At 38.1% G+C, this 17,129-nt stretch overlaps 1 protein-coding gene and 1 long non-coding RNA gene across 3 annotated transcripts in view; one reads left to right on the top strand and one right to left on the bottom strand.

Moving 5' to 3' along the window:
- sntg2 (syntrophin, gamma 2) overlaps positions 1–17,129 on the top strand; it is a 41,382-nt gene that overhangs the window by 12,185 nt on the left and 12,068 nt on the right. The window contains exons 2-11 of one of the 2 annotated variants that reach the window (XM_048973941.1): positions 252–389; positions 869–925; positions 1,951–2,008; positions 3,078–3,121; positions 3,355–3,396; positions 3,613–3,700; positions 6,727–6,818; positions 11,731–11,858; positions 14,882–15,011; positions 16,761–16,799. In XM_048973941.1, coding sequence (XP_048829898.1) covers positions 252–389; positions 869–925; positions 1,951–2,008; positions 3,078–3,121; positions 3,355–3,396; positions 3,613–3,700; positions 6,727–6,818; positions 11,731–11,858; positions 14,882–15,011; positions 16,761–16,799 — 816 coding nt within the window. The remainder of the gene's footprint in view (positions 1–251; positions 390–868; positions 926–1,950; positions 2,009–3,077; positions 3,122–3,354; positions 3,397–3,612; positions 3,701–6,726; positions 6,819–11,730; positions 11,859–14,881; positions 15,012–16,760; positions 16,800–17,129) is intronic. The other variant, XM_048973942.1, reaches the window with a different exon arrangement.
- LOC125707079 (uncharacterized) lies at positions 14,354–15,751 on the bottom strand. Its single transcript, XR_007382171.1, has 3 exons — positions 15,690–15,751; positions 14,864–14,946; positions 14,354–14,438 (listed from the first exon to the last, which is right to left on the bottom strand). It is a non-coding gene; the product is annotated as an uncharacterized LOC125707079 (long non-coding RNA).

The following is a 17,129-nucleotide window of genomic DNA, read 5'->3' on the forward strand; positions in this document are numbered from 1 at the left end:
GTTTAATACTTTTCTTGTCAAAAGTTATCATTTGAGGTATTGATCATTCGATCATCAGAGACTGTTTCACTATGGTCCAAGTCTACTGGTATCTTCAAACAAAAAGGTCACTGAGCTAAATATTAAACTGAAATTTAAATATAAGGAAAACCCCAATAATCAAATATAAGGATTAACTTATATGTGAGGGTCTTCATAAATCCACTTAATATTTAAATTAATGCTACATATTTTTTATCTTCTATCAACAGACTAAAACTGGAATAGCCTTGCTGTACAACAAAGACACCGATAATACCTGTGATATTCGTCTAAAGCTAACAAAAGAAGTATTAACCATACAAAAACAGGATGTGATCCGAATCGGCGGAGCCGAATCCCATTCAGATGTAAGTACCGGGACTTTAAATAATACACCAAGCATGTGTACATGGAACCAGCTTCTGTTTTACAAAGTGAATTGTTCTCTGTGTTGTCGGATATTAAAATAGCAGGTAATTTAAACTTTAGTCCTTTTTTCAAATGGTAATTTCTATATTGTGGCCGGGACTAGCATAGAGGATTCGGGCATATAATAACAGAAAGCATTGCACAAAGACATCAGGATTAACTCTCCAGAACTAAATGGAAGACTATCAATGAACCAAAGGTCGCACATTAAAGCTGGAAGGAAAGGGGCAAAGAGGTGTCTTGCTAACAGTTGTGCAAATATAGTGTAAATACATTTAGCGTTAAATGATACAATGTATAATATAATGAAACAAACTAATGCTAGCTCCGCATGCTAAGTCTTGGCCATGTCATAAATGCTGTCATAATGCTTTGAAAACTCTTTATTGTTTTACATACTAAATTTCCATTTTTAAAGCACAGAACCGTTGTACTTCGGAGGCAAGCTGTTGGGGGCTTGGGTCTAAGCATCAAAGTAGGTTTGATTGTTTTGTTACACAAATGCATAATTTTTTGCTCATTGATTATTCAGTTCAGCTTATATATGAATATATAGAAAACAAGCTCACTCCAAGCAATTGTTCGATTTTAATATTATTCGTTATTATAGTGGTAACCCTGTCTAAAATTTATTATCTACATTTTTGAAGCAAAAATATATCTTTACAGCTTTGAGCATGCAGCATGGTCATCCGAAGATCCTTAGTGTGTTGTCGTTAGCACAAATGGTTCAGTTAAGCTTAATGCATCATAGGTGAAATACTATTTAGTCAGCATCGATGTAAGGACTGTATATCAATTTATGATGTAATTGTCCTTTGCCAGTTAAAAGCTTCCAGTCAAAGGTTGTTCATTTAAGCTCATTATTGCATGGATGGAAGTAGTCAGTCAACTTTTAAAATGTGGCTGTCTCCAATCGAAGAATTGTGGTCAGGTTATGTTGATTTTCTTAATATATGCTGGAGTGCAGCCGGTAGGCTTTCGATGGGCCAGAGAGCTCTGCTCAATTGGCAGTCAGGATAAGGAATCAATGGAGAATATTGTTGGAAACTTAACTCCCACTTAATCATAGTGAAAGGGTATTTGCTTCTAGAATATATACACCTTTGAGAGCAGAGTAATGTAGCTGGTCATTTTTATGTGTATGATTTTCTTTTCTTTTTGTTCAAAGCATGTTATGCATATAAAACATTTATTTTTTGAGAAAATCTATTTAAAAATCCCTATTCATATTATCCCCTTAGTGTATTCATCATTATTTTCCAAAAATCGTAGCACCTCTTATCAGAAGGTTTGAATGCATGTACCTGAGTTTCAATGCACCGGAAGGCACATTGAGCTTCATTGCTAGAAAAAAAGTCTCTTGCATTAATGGTGAACTTTGTGTCTTGACAAGAAAACCACCTCAGGGATGAGAACCTGAGTGCAGACGTTTGTTTGGCTTGTGGTGGGTGCGGCGATGTACTGCAGGCTCCTCATCTCTCTCTTTGTGTCTTACAGGGAGGGTCAGAACACAAAGTGTCCGTGGTCATTTCAAAGATATTTAAAGATCAAGTTGGTAAGGTGATGACACTGGTGGAGTAATCCATTAATCAATCAACTTATCCACACAGATGTGAATAAGTTTTATATTTATGATGTTTATTCAGTTTTATCGTATATATGCACTGTACATCATTACCCAGTCATATATGGTATTAAGTAATGACAGTCATTAATTATAATTCATACACTGTCAATTTGTATATTTTGAACTTTATAATGTTTCCATAATGTTTATTATTGTAATTGCATCTGTTTTTCAGTTAAAGGGTACCGGATAGTATCCTGTATGAAACAGCATATTTTATTTTCTGAATTTGTACAGTGGTGTCATGCAAAGTACTGGCTGAAAAACAGAAAAAAAAACTATAACCTTTGCACTTTGCAAACTTTGAGTACAGCATTATATTGAATATAATGCTTCGAATAATGCTTCAACATGTCAAGCATGTACAAGATTACAAAAAGAAAGAATCACTTTTTTCAGTATGCCTTCAGATTACTGCAAGTTTTTAAGAATAGATTATGTTTGGTGAACTTAAGACTTGAACCGTTCACCACTCACTCTCAACAATGCAATCAAATTATGAAAGACTTACGTGATTCTGCAATAATGGTATGTTTCAAGCAGACTACGCCTAATGCACAATTTAATAATTGTATTGTTTATATCAACCAGTCGACTGTTTTTCATTTCTGTCCACCATAGGTATTTTTGTCTTACCATATATAAATCATTTACATGCATATGTAACATATATAAGAATAAATTCCAGTGAATTTATTCTGACTCACCTGTAAATGGGCGGCAGTAATGCCAGGTGCAATAAGAAGGGCACATGCTAAATGGAGATACTGAATTAGTTTAGGTTCTTTGATGCAGGAAAATGAACCCTGGCTTTTTGGCACCTTTTATCTGGCCATTTCGTAAATTCAACACAGCCGTACTCAAAGGTATCCACCTGCCCTGGGTATCAATGGAAGATAGGCAGATGTGACCCTTGATTAATAACAGAAACCCATTACTATTCATGAATTGTGTAATTATATTCTATAGATTCCATTAACCTGCTTCTGTTCAACAGCCGATCAAACAGGAATGCTGTTCGTTGGAGACGCAGTGTTACAGGTCAGTGTGTTCATTTCCTTTCTGCTGTTACACTCTCGCGGTTATATGGCCAGCAAAACCAGGTGGCTGCATTACCGTACGAAACACGATGGCTGCATCTTTTATCGAAAGTGAGCTATGGTCAGAATCTGGTCTCTTAGGCTCTGTTGCATTTGTAATAAAAAAATCTTCGTTCAACTGAGCTTGATTTTGAAGAAAACACAATCTTTTACCTACCTACTATGTCTTTTTAGATCAATGGCATCAGTGTTGAAAACTCTACACATGAAGAAGTTGTGAGTATTAATAATATATAGCTGTCTAGCTGTCTAACATTTCTTGGGTCAGAAATAGACTCTGTCTGAAACAATAGCAAATAAGCATTTGAAAAGTGTAATGACTTACCAGTTTATAAGCATTATTAATAAAACGCAAAAAATTATTAAAATTTGGACGAGAACATAGTCTTTCATGTATTGAGATGAGCTGTCACTAATTTACTACTATGGCAGGTGCATCTATTGCGCAATGCTGGAGACGAAGTCACAATTACTGTTCAGTACTTCAGGGATGCACCATCATTTCTAAAGCTTCCACTAGGTAAGACTAGGTAATATTGATGTCCTTGAGTCTACAGCACCACTGAAAATGTTTCGTTCTAGGAACGTTTACTGAATGTTATGATTAAGGTATGGAAACATTCAAAGTGTCTAGTGTTCCTGATGTTCCCAGAACGTTATACCACTGCTACTACAACTAATATGAATAATATAAAAGCATTTATACAACGCTTAGTTCCACTCAAGAAATCTGATTGGACAAGAGGCTTTCTGTGAGTACAGCTATTAGAGTTTAACCGCACTCAGCTATCAGCTGTATCACTCCGCTCTACAGGTGCATCTAAAAACCATCACATATGCCTCATTTCCACCAAGGCAGAGCCGGTGCTGGGCTGGTTCTCACTTGGTGCCTTTTGAGAACCTGCCTGCATTTTCCACCTGTTTCAAAAATGAATGTAGGTGAAAGTAAAGGAGTAAAGTAAAGGTTCGGAAACATATGAAGGGCGTGACAGAGCAGTATGTAACACTAGTCTCAGAGGTCATGGGAACAAGGAAGGATGGCATGTACACATATACCACTTTTACTAAATATTTTATTTATTATAAACTAATATTTTCATTAATTTCATTAAAAGGATTTTCAAGTAATGTTATCATGCTGACACTTACATTTTAACAAAGGCTCTGTCAAACATGCATATAACATTCCCATTAATGTTACAGTAAGAAAGTTCTCTGCCAACTTGGAGAAGACTTTCACATAATGTTGGCTCAAGTTCTGGGAGTGTTCCCTGTTAGTTGGGGGTGCTGTGTAAAAGTAGCTCTAAAAATAAACTAGTAGATTCCTCTGTACTATGGTCAACCAAGTTATATTTGATACTGTTTGCTCAATCATAATAGGTAAATCCATTTTGATATTTATCCATATTCCATAACCTGTAATCCAGTATGGGGTTGTGATAGCTTGGAGCTAATGATGGACAAATGAAGCGTCATGAACCATTTGCTATATTTTCTGACCCCAGTAGATGGTGCTCTCTCTTCATAAAAGGGCTCAAAGCATGCCTCAAAGCAAGCAAAGAGCACCATCTAGTGGGGTAAAAAAATACAGCAAACGGTTCATGAAGCTTCATTTGCCCATCACTACTTGGAGCCTATCCCAGGAAACACAGGGCAGGGGATACTCTGGGTACCAGTCCATGACAAGGCACCCACCCACTCACACACTTAAATGTGGCAGTATTTCAGCTAAATACATGTGTGTCGTACTGTGGGAGGAAACAAAATGACTGAAAGATGCGCACAGAGTCAGCGACAGGATTCAGGCTTCCATCCCTGGAGATAATTTGATAATGACTAAGGGGATATGGAAAATGCTTAAAGTTTCTAGACAAACAAGTAATATCTCATGCAGGACTACGAGTAGTTTGAGATCCCACTTAATACTAAATTGAGAAACAGATAAGACACACAGGTCACGACGTGCATTTTTAAGAGACTAACTAAGGCACTGATTGTGTACCTGTAATAACAGCAAACAAAATCTGAATTTTATTATGAACTATGATAATCCAGACAGGCAGGCAATAAAGCTTTTTCTGGGAACGTGACATTCCTATGGATGGCACAGTTGCATCTCATACCTCTGAGGTGATGGTTTGAATCCTGCTGCCATGCTGGGTTCTTGGAGTTTGCATGTTTGGCAGCTATAATTTGTCCATAGCATGTGGTTGTCTGAGTGTGTGCCCTGTGAAGGACTCAAGATCTCTCCAGGGTGTACTTCTGCTTGTGCCTTGGATGATGGGTGGATATTCTAGTCTTAAAATATCAGTAAGGTATGTACACACAATTATACAATTTAATATCTTCATAGTATTTTCATCCATCCATTCATCCATCTTCTGCTCCCACTTGTTATATGCAGGGTCACAGGGGGTCCGGAGCTTATCCCAGAGGCTATGGGCACAAGGCAGGGAACAACCCAGGATGGGGTGCCAACCCATCGCAGGGCACACGCACACATGTGGGCAATTTGGTAACCCCAGTTCACCTTAGCATGTTCTGTGGAATACTGTTGATACACGGTACCTGGAGGAAACCCCACGACAACACTGGGAGAACACTGGAACTCCACAGACATAGAGAAATGGCGGACACTCAAACCCGGGTCTCAGAGGTGTGAGACACCACGCCACCCCTTCATAGTACTTGTTTCACAAATATATTCATGCAGAAACAGCTACATTGATGATTCCGATTTTAGTTTATTTCTTTGCTGTATTACAAAATATTTTAAGAATTTTTCTAAAACCGCTTACAAAAATATCACAGGTAAAAACAAATCTTTATTCAAAGATTATATTTTTGTGCCTTTATTTTTAACCAGCGGTATTTCAAAATGCCACAGGTTACGTCTCTTCTCCATTTCTGAATTACATCTAAATAATTAAACCTAACAGTATATTTCCACATGAGTTTTCAGTGAATAAGCAGTTATTGAAGATGGATGGATGGATGATGGATGGGTTAATGGATAGATGAATAGATGGATGTTCACCATTTGGAGTGGCAAAGCGGCACAGTGGGTGGCACTGTCTCTTCACATCTTCACGGATGGTGGTTTGAATCAAATCCCTGCTTCTTGAGAAGTCTGCATGATTTCCTTCCCTTTCCACATACAGTCCTAAGACATGTAGTTAGACATATCAATAATGCAACTTAGCGTAACCAGTGACAGACTGACGTCCGGTTCACTGAATACTCTCTGACTGGTGGCCTGTGCTTCCTGGAATGAGCTTAACACTTTCGTCGATCCTTTAATGAATGAACGGTTAGCAGATGGATCGATGGATGTGTCCCTTTTGAATACGCTAAACATGGCTGCAACCTGGATCGCATCAATTTCCTGGCAGACAAAATAAAAAGACCCCAAAACATTCTGAGAACATCATTCAGGAGTTTTCAGCCCCCTGAATTAAACAAGTGATGAAATGCAACATGATTAATTGTAGATCTTAGCAGGAAACACACCTTTGCAGCATTTCCCATTTGCTTTTTATGTTCCAGGCTCTCCTGAACCACGCAGTGATCACAGTAGCAGAACATCATCTCCACTGTCCGACAGTGGTTTTCATCTAAATGGAAATTCAAATCACAGAGTAAGCTTTTTACATTTGTCATATCAAATATTTGTGTGGAATTCATTGAAATAAAGTGCTGCATAAAACAGTTTTATTTACATCGATAAAAGCCAGGATCCATATACACAAACAAATCCCAAGTGAAAAAGCTGACACACAGACTTAACAATAAACATCTAAGATATTCAGCATGTTTGGTTTTCTTGACAAGTGGTAGTTGTGGACTGGATTTTAAAATTGGACATGTTTTGTAACCCATGCTATTATTTCGTTATATCAGTCAGCTGTACCCTGGAGTTAAAATTAAAAAAATATCCAGAATATGTATGGAATGTTTGCGCAAACGAGAATTCTGAAGGACTAATAAAGTTGAGTAAGACCCTGAAGAAGACACTGACAATTCGGCACAGGTGCTCTGGGATGATGCAGCCCCAGTGTCACTTGTCTTCGATTTGGACGTTGGACTCATAGCGGGGTGAATTGACAAGAAAGGTGACAGACGCATGGCTGACGAGCATATCAATCTGCTCGCCAAAACCGCACTTAGATTGGCTCAGCGTTCCTTTTGCGGTGACATTTTCATTCGCTTCGGTAGCTGATGGAGGTCTGCCTGGAGATTACAGGGAACCTTCTAACCCTGTAGCTTTGGTTTGGCACAGGGGAAATATCTCGAAGCACATTCATTTGGACTGCCGCTATAAAGGGCAAATACAGGCTGAATTTCCTGTCTGTTTGGCTACCGTCTGACAGCGGTAAATTAAGCTGAGGCATAACAGCGGATTATAAAGTACAATTCAATTTAATTATAAAATTAGGGGCACAGGAGGCTAACAAATTCGTTTTGAATATATGAAATATGTGAACGCATTAAGGTTTTAAATCCAGATTCTAGAGTTCTAGAATGTCCCCCTTAAATTGCGCCTTTCACATTTAGGTTTCGCAGTGTGTGTCACTGCTTCAGCCAAGGCATCTACTCATTCAGTCACACTAGAAGTCTGAGTATCAGTCATTGTTTTAGGATCTACTTTTTTCATGCATGACAGCTGTTTGGTTTCTGGATTTCTTTAATCTTTGTCTTGTGATCTGTGTTTCTGTGTTTGCGTCAAGGTGACAGCGAAAGTTAGAGTGGGGTGGGGGGGGGGGGGGGGCACAAGCAGTTTGCTACATTGGTGCCCGTTCAGAGGGTGCCATTCTGGGCAATCTTCTGCCTTTGCCCTTCCTGCCAGCGTTTGGCCTACAGATTTGGGTGATGAGGATTTATTGGACTTAAACCTTGGATTGTTTCCATATGGAGTCACTACGAAGGCAAAAATTTACATCGCAAGTGACATTTTGATGGCAGCCAATGTTTGCACTATTTATGTTCTCGTCCTCTAAAAAAAAACAAAAACAAAACACACACATAGTAAATCAATAGCATACTACAGCATACTGCAGCATACTTATCCAATGCGCCGTTTGTCTGCCACCTTATAGTTTTAGTTCAGTTTTTTGTAAGCGGTGACATAAATAAAAGCTCAAATTGTTATGAACTGCGGGTTTGGACGGGCAGGCTGGCAGGCAGGAGGCAGGGAAGGACGAGGCAGGCAGGCAAAAGACGGAGAAAACTGGGGATTTATCGGGGAGACCGGGTACACAACGGCGAGGCAACATATCATAACGTTAATGACGGACATCAGACAGGGCAAGACGTGCACTGATACAGACAAGACAGGGCGAAATAACAGGGAACAGCTGGGTACAATCAGGGAAGCACACGTGGATGATGAGGGGGGTGTGGCACACACGAGGATCGGACGAGCTGGGCGTGACACAAATTATTTATGTGATTCACAATGTATGTCTTTGCTGTAATTTGATGCATTCCATGCAAATAATACAAATCAATAACATTAGCAGCATTTACCATATTTAGAGACTGCATACAGTAAATGCATAAGAAGCGTTACTGGTTTGATTAAACAGGCTTCAGTGGTTGTAGTGAATAAGCATAAATTATACCATTAGCAGCTGCCATTGTAGATGTCACTTCAAGAATTTACAATCCTAAGTAAATACGGAGTTTGACTCGGTTGTTTTCAAGTTGGCTGTTTGTCTTGAGATTTTAAAATAAGTAAAACTGAACAATTGTGATTGCTGGTTTTGAATGGGGGCATACTGTACCTTTGCTGGCAAATCTTAAATTTGATTTCTGCTGAGGCAAGCGAAATAAGGCAATGTGCTTGTTTGTGTAGTTCTAAAACCAAACGCACTTTTTAAGACCTTGAGATGACAGGGGAAGGAGATAATCTAGACCGATGCAATATAAAAGGTTTCACGCAATGTTACTTTGAAAAATGGTTGTGAAACTTCAGAGGGATAATGTTTATTAATAGCATCTAATAAAACTTTTCAAAATATGGAGATAACTTCAGGTCTGTACTGTCTCCGACAAATCATTCCAAAGTACACTGATCCAGAATTGCCTTAGAATGGACTGTCTGGATGACAGAATTGAAGTTGTGGATGATTGCAATGACTACATAAAGGCATCTCAAGATGTATCTCACTGGTGCTGACGTCGATCAGTTAATGGAAGACATCTGGGCTGGATGGAGGCATGAAGAGCAAAAGGTATGGAGAGGGTAGGTCATTTGTTGCCTAATAGCAGATGAATGATTTCTAGTGCTCATAAAATAGTAATTTCAGCTAGACTATAGTCATTCAGCTAGAGAGAAGGAGCTTGAATTGACAGGAATGGACCAAAGTGCAGTTGATAAGAGCAGAAATTCCTGTCATGGTTTCAGCAGTCTTGGTCTATAGTTACACTTCAAAAATTTACCAAAATCCTATACAGAACATACTGTAGAAGAGCAAGACACATTATTCTGGGCATCTTAGACATTTTTGGATGAGTTTAATCCTAGGACATGATGTGGTCACAGTTCCTTGTCTTTTGCACTGGATACTTAAGCAGTTCATGTGGTGATTATTGTATCCTTTAATTAAGCACAATAGAGATTTGTCCTCTGATTATTCTTATACCTAGAATTCACAAGTTTCAAATGCAGAAATCCTGACTAGTTCCTAAGGCCAGGCAGGGCTTTCATTTCAAGCCACATAAGAGACCATCCTTATTGATTCATTTACATGACCCAAATCTCCCACCAGCTGAGGTGCAGAAAGGGTAAATGGCATGAAGGACAATATTGCCTCCTCAATTATTGTGTGGCGAGATACCTGTGTGAAAATGGACACCTTGTCTCTCTAATCAATTCTGACATGTGGACAATATTTTATTCCTTGTCATCTCAGTCTTTATCTGGCACAGCATGACCTCGGAGTCAAATCAAGTTTAATTACTGAATATCAGTCTGCATACTTATTGCAGCTCCGGATTAAAGTTCCAGTCCTGTCATATCATCACAATATATGATATTGCACTGTGTCATGCTCCTGTTATTGTTTTGTGCAATAATGAAAGCCTTGCTTTTATTTGTGCTATCTATGTATTTTCGGGATGATAATTTGACTGTGAACGGTATTTTTTTGAAAAGTTACTCATGCTTGTCCAGAGTGGCTCAGTGGATAGACACCCACAGTAGGGGTGTGAATACTGCCTTGGATTCTGGGTTTGAGTTTATTTGTGCATCTGAAAATATGCCTGTGAGTCTTGTACTCCAGGCTAATCCTGCAACCCTGCAGACCCCGGATAACACATTGTAGATGTCACTATAACTGCATTTGTCTTTACATAATTAGTTAAATAATATAATTAATTTTTTACATTAAGGAACAATTTAATGTGGTGAGACAAACTTATTCTATTGTAATTAAGTCTGTTTATCAAGGCAATAAATTCAGTTTACAAGAATGCGTATATGATTAGGAAACAATAAAGACAGATTTTTATAGCGTAGGACTCATGTTCCTGCATTTCTGTTTGGAAAGTTAAGTTTTTAAAAGTTATAACATTATATTTCCTTTGCACTAAAAAGAAAAAGATTACTGGAAGAGCGATGTTTTAGTGCTACTCAGTGAACCATTTTGCCGCCTCAGTACTATACTTAAACTTGAAATACATTGTCTGGAGTTATGTTCAGCTGTCCTGAAAGATACGTACAGACATTTCTTCTTTATCTTATGTGAAAAAAGAGCACTTAAGGAAAAAAAAGCCCTCTGTCTTTCATTTAAATGCTCCAGTCGGTAACTATTCAATGGCGTTTTTTTGAGGAACATCTTCCCATTTTCGAGCCATGAATTTCCTGACAAATTCTGATGGGCACTTAGATCACCTTGGTGATGTGATGTACATCATGTAATGTGTGACCCTTGAAGTCTGAACAATTGAATGTGGTGTAGAACCAGTTCACCCCCCAGAGAAGCACTCTTTCCTTTATGGTTCATTATCCTATTTACACTATCTCTTACGGAGCTATTTATTTGGTTTACCTCATTAACAAAATTACCTTTTCTTTCCGTTTAATTCCGAGTTGTCCGTGATAGAATTGCTCAAATTACAGGATGCCGCTGGTCAAATGCAAAATGAATACATGCTGAAATAAATGTAGAATAGTGAGTTTTAGTAAACAGTACAATGCACTGTGGCCTGTTTTATTCCCCTTTGTCTTTGAAAAAGGTGGTTGAGAAAACAAAGGATAAAAATCATCGAATATCATTTGAATGTGTGACTAAGCTCATCACTGTCACCAAGGCATGGCTTACTTTTCAGTAGCATGTTGAATGAGGAAAGCAAGGGAGTCTGGCAAAAAAAATATATATATAAATAATAATAATAATAAAAAAGAACATTTTGGGATGAAAAACTGACTTTTGAATCTTTGAACATTGTTGTGAAGTGGGACGTGTTTGCCATCGATACCTGATTGGCTGATTTCATCGACGGCCGCATTCGGCACCGTTAACCACGCTCCTCATTTATTCTGTGTAGGTCCCATCTTCACCTCCGTCACCCTCAGCTAATGAACCAAAGTACAAGAAGTGCTGGGTGGGTGCCGTGTCCCTACCCCTGCTGATGGCCCGAGTCTCCAGGTGTAGAGCTGGAACCGATAAATTAAGGTAGCTAATCCGGCGTGATGCTATTTACCTCCAAGACACAGACTCTTTTGTAGCTGACTGTTGGTTTTGTGGGAAAATTCTTAATGGGCAAGAAGATGTTAACCCCACTATCTATGCACAGACATGCATTGTCCTAAAAGGTGACTGACTATGTCCAGACCGGCGAGGTAGTATGATAATGAAATGCTTTCAGTTTTTAGAGATTGCTGAACTTAATTGTCCAATGTAGGATATTTGTATATATTCTTTGTTTATAAACATTATCGCCATTATAATAGCATTATATTGTAATTAATAAAACGTAATTCCAAAAATGCTAGATGTTTCTACAATTTTTGCATGCTATTTCGTCCGTCTATCCATCTGACTGTGTGTCTATATGGAAAACATATAGACCTGAATGATTTGGAATCAATGTATGTTTACGTTTACATATAGGCCTACAGGTAAAAAAGTACAGAAGAACATCTCCATGTACCTGTAATGAAATGTTGAGGCAGTTTATTTGTTGCTTTGTTTTTGTTATTAGGTTATGGACCACATACATTATATCATGGTCGTCTTTCCCCGTTTGGCCAGCAGGGGTTGCTGGCCATCCCGTTCCCTCCTCTGTCTTAGTCCTAAGTTACTAGTGTTTTTCTCCTGATCCCCACGCCATTGTATATCTCCAAGGGCTGAGTCTGTGGCCTTGGAGGCTGAGAACCCTCAGCTCACGGGTTGTAGGCCAAACTCACCTGTTTTTCATATTTTTTGGTTCTCTTTTCCCTAGTGCTTGTCGTTTCCTTGTTTTAGTTTGCTTTTGTTTAGTTTGCTTGTTCTGTTTGTTCTGCCTTTATTATCCTGGAGTTACTCCTAGTGTGTGATTAATGTTTCCTAGTTACTGTGTTTGTTAAGGTTCCGTAGCTTGGTACTTCTTTATTGTAAGTTGCTTTACCTTTTGCTTGCTGTCCTGTGTCTCTGCTGATTGGTTGTTCCTTTCCTTAGTGAGTCATTGTGCTTTGTTACTCTGCTGTTTCTCCTAGCTCTATTCCCAGTGTTGCGCAGTTCCGTTGTATGCTAGTTTATTGTTCTTTTTAGTTATTTTTTTTTCTTGTGTTAAGTTCTGACCCCTCCTGGTCCCTTTTATTTTGTGCTTTCCTCCTCAGTGTTCAGTTTTGTTAATTAGCCACTTTTGTCTTGCATCCGTCAATGGATCGTCACCAGAGGTGGAGATTTCAGGTCCAGAAAGTATAAATCCAGACCAGGATTTTGTTTCAACCAACCAGTTCAGCATAAAGAGTCACAAGTCACAGAGCACTCAACTGGTTGGTTGAAACAAAATCCTGGACTGGATTTGTACTTTCCGGACCTGAAATCTCCACCTCTGATCGTCACCCTTATTTTCTCATTTACATCGTGCCATGCTGTGACATTGGAATATATCGGAGGGTTGTATTCACTTACAGTGAAGGCAGTATTTCACACCTTTGTTCAGTCTTGCTCATTAGCAGGTACTGTTGCATATGACTGATGATGAGCCGGAATAGGAAGTGCAGGCTCATTTATTATCATATTTACTTAAATTAACATTTACATATTTGTTGGTACTGGTCTGGGCTACAATGACTGGATGTGGCTTTTCCATTAAAAAATATATTACATGTAGTATCATGTATGCAATTAAATGTACTAATCATACAGCTAAAACAAGAAATAGCACTTGTAGGAAATGAACAACAAATAAAAAGCTTTAATATGGCTTCCGTAGCTATATTATGTATGTATTGATGGGTAGGCATTTATTTATGCTTGTTTCTCATCCATCCATCCATCCATCTTCTGTAACTGCTTGCACTATTTAGGCCTATCCTGGAGATCATCCATCCATCCATTTTCCAAACCTCTTATCCTTCTGGGTTGCGGGGATCCTGGAGGGCACTGTTGTGAAAAACATTTGTACTTTAAATTAGTAAAACTTACGATTGACACGTACAGTACTAACCTTTCCATAGCACTCAGGTTATTAACATATTTTGTGATTAAAATCCATTCCATGGCCATTTCAAGTAATTTTCCTAAAAGGAAAGTAAAAACAGTGAATTATCTTCTATTATATGGAACAGATGACAGAACTTGCAAAACTTTGTTATTAGTAAAGTGTCAAAAACTAAAAAAAAAATCATACAGGCAAGTGAAAATTATAAGCATGCAAATAAATTGATAAATGAGCATAAATCCTTTCGCATTTAATTCCAAAATAAATTAAGATGTAATATTTACTTCAAAGTTATAGTTATGTGCTATACTGCAGCAATAAAATTGTGTTAAACCCCAGAATGTATTGTGAGCATCTTCCGATACTCCTTCTTATATCGGAAGTACAGGAGCAAATAATAGTCAAGGTCCAGGCCAGTAATGAAGCCTAACTGATTAAACCTCTCCAGGCAGATTTATGATGGCGAAAAAATAGGATTGTGAAACCGAAGCTTTATTTTCTTATCTCATTCCTACCCTTGATGGATTCTTTAAAAACAACGGTGAAGGATTGGCTCTCCTGGCTCCCATCTGTTTTAGAAGAAATACTCTCACAGGAGCGTCCTGCTTGGGAATAATAGTGTAAATTACGCAGATGAAGGTGCACGGTTGCTACTATGAATCAATCACTTAGCTTATTGATGCTAATAACAAATTCTCGTTGCCACGGGCTTCTGCGGCATCATGGCGTACAAGAAACATGAAAAGGCCAGACTTATCCATCAACACATGAAAATGAATGTGGGATGGGTGTAATTCATTTTATAGTCTCTTGAAATTTTGCCGGTGTGAGAAATGTGACGACTGAAAACCAATTATAACAAGGCAGATAACAAGAAAATCACTGTGGACCAACAGGCCAGTCACTGAAAGGGAATGGCAGGATATTTGTGACGTACGGATACATTTACTGATCTTTGTATAATCAGCGCAGTAACGATTTTTTTTTTACAAATAAGGCACCTTGCGCATATTCTCCAGTTATAACTCACTTTTCCCGTTTGTTCCAGGTCCAACTGCTTTGAAGTTCTTGCCTTAAATGGGGAACGTTCCAGTGTTCTACAGTTTTGCACGGCTGCTGAAAGCACAGACTGGATTCAGTCAATATCGAATAACATCAACAACTTAACACTCGAAAATGTGAGTGCATGTAAACATATTATATATTACACATTTATATATTTATATAATATATACCATATTGATATGTGGTATATAATATGTTTATAGATATATACACACACACACATATATATACACATATTATGTATTTTATATATATAATACACTCAATGCATGTCATTATTCATGGGAGATTTAGCTATACATTTCCTCCAGGTACTCCGGTTTCCCCCCACAGTCCAAAGACATGCTGAGGCTAATTGGAGTTGCTAAATTGCCCGTAGGTGTGCATGTGTGACTGCATGGTGTGTGAGTGTGCCCTGCGATGGGCTGCCCCCCCCATCCTGGGTTGTTCCCTGCCTCGTGCCCATTGCTTCCGGGTTAGGCTCCGGACCCCCTGCGACCCAGTAGGATAAGCGGTTTGGAAAATGGATGGATGGATGGATGGATTTAGCTATACAATACAGACGACCAATTTTAAGATGTTTATTTATTATAATACTATAGTTGTACATGATAAACTACACTATTCTTGCACATTTGTATATAATACATTCTGGACTGCCTCAGATATTTTCTAATTTTGTTGTTGATAACTAGTTGCCTGCTTGTGCCTGCTTTAAAATCGAGGTGACATGTAACATATAGCTCATAGTAATCAGAAGCCTTTCTGAGGAATGAAATTCAGTCACTTACAGATTGGTAGTATTCCCCACTGGGTTGCGGGTCACGCTTTCAGAGAGGTAATGCAAGATGCACTGGTGACAAAGGCAGGTGTTATCATTTCATGCATCGCAGATTAATGTTTTTACATATTTAAAAAAAAGAGAGAAATAAAATGAAATAGCACTGATACTTGAACATATTTCCATTACTGCTATTAAAAATTAGAATATGGAGGCTGACAATGAGAGGGGTTGTAACAATACTCTAATGCATTTTGGGGGAAAAATTGATAACTTCCTTAACTTAAAGTGGCTAAAATGATTTATGTAGATTTTATACAATCTTGTGAAATTTGTGTGATGCATGCAGAATGACGTTAGTGTCATGGTGAAATGCATTGCCTTCCATGACGGTAATGCATTACTGTGGGGACTGGTAATTACGTCGCAATTGCAGGTTGCAGTTCATAGAATTAGCAAACGAATCTTACGAGATCCCTGTGAAAGGATTCCTCTTTATGGGTTACATTTGATGTTTTGTGGAGATGGTGCCAAAACTCCTTTATTAAAGATACAAACATGAACTTGCATACAGATGTTTTTTTTAGAAGCTAATTATTTCACTTGCATCACTTAATTACAGGTTCTGATTGCTAAATGTTCAATTAAATCATTATATGTCAGCCCCAGGAACAGAATTGGGACATCTCGGTGACCTGAAACCTAAAAATAGAAAACATTTGGTCTGCAGCTTGATAGCTTAAATGTATGCTGTTTGGTAGACTTCCGTACTTTATCAGAAGGTTTCCTTTAGTTCTACAGTATTTGAGACACGTCGACTTACAGAAGTTATGAAGTGCAGACAGGCATGGAGATACACTAACAGAAACGGGTATAACACATGACATTATAAACACTACAGGTCTGTGAAGGCACACAAGGCATTTGTCACCCTCTTCTGCTTTGATACTGTATTCCAGCACTTTTGAAATGTTCAGCTGTCAGGTTTCAGTTGGTGAAATGTTTTCAATTAGATATAAATGTCTAAGAAACATTACTGAGGAAAATACCGCTCATCTGCTTCTATTCATTTATTATACAGATGAAAACGATTAACAAATGCTTTGCACCTGATGACCAGGTATGTAACTTACGAGAACATATTAAAAAACAGTGTATATGCAGGTTGCTGTTTAAGACAGCTAGCTGGATCATTAGTTTGTAAAAAAAAAATAGTGTTTCATACTTATGAGATACACAAAGTATAAAATCTTAAAAAATGCAAATCTGCTAAACTGGGCAAATGTAAAAGTATTATATAGCTATTCATTTTGATACAGAATCTCAATGTGCATGCATAGTTTGTTACATTGTTTCGGCAACTGGCAAATTGGAATAAATTATTGATTTTCTTGTGAAATATGGAGAAAAGATCTTCTTAAACTCCTTCATTTCCAGGAGGATTTCATCT

This window comes from Brienomyrus brachyistius, chromosome 14 (assembly GCF_023856365.1).
Source record: "Brienomyrus brachyistius isolate T26 chromosome 14, BBRACH_0.4, whole genome shotgun sequence".
Taxonomy (NCBI): Eukaryota; Metazoa; Chordata; class Actinopteri; order Osteoglossiformes; family Mormyridae; genus Brienomyrus; species Brienomyrus brachyistius.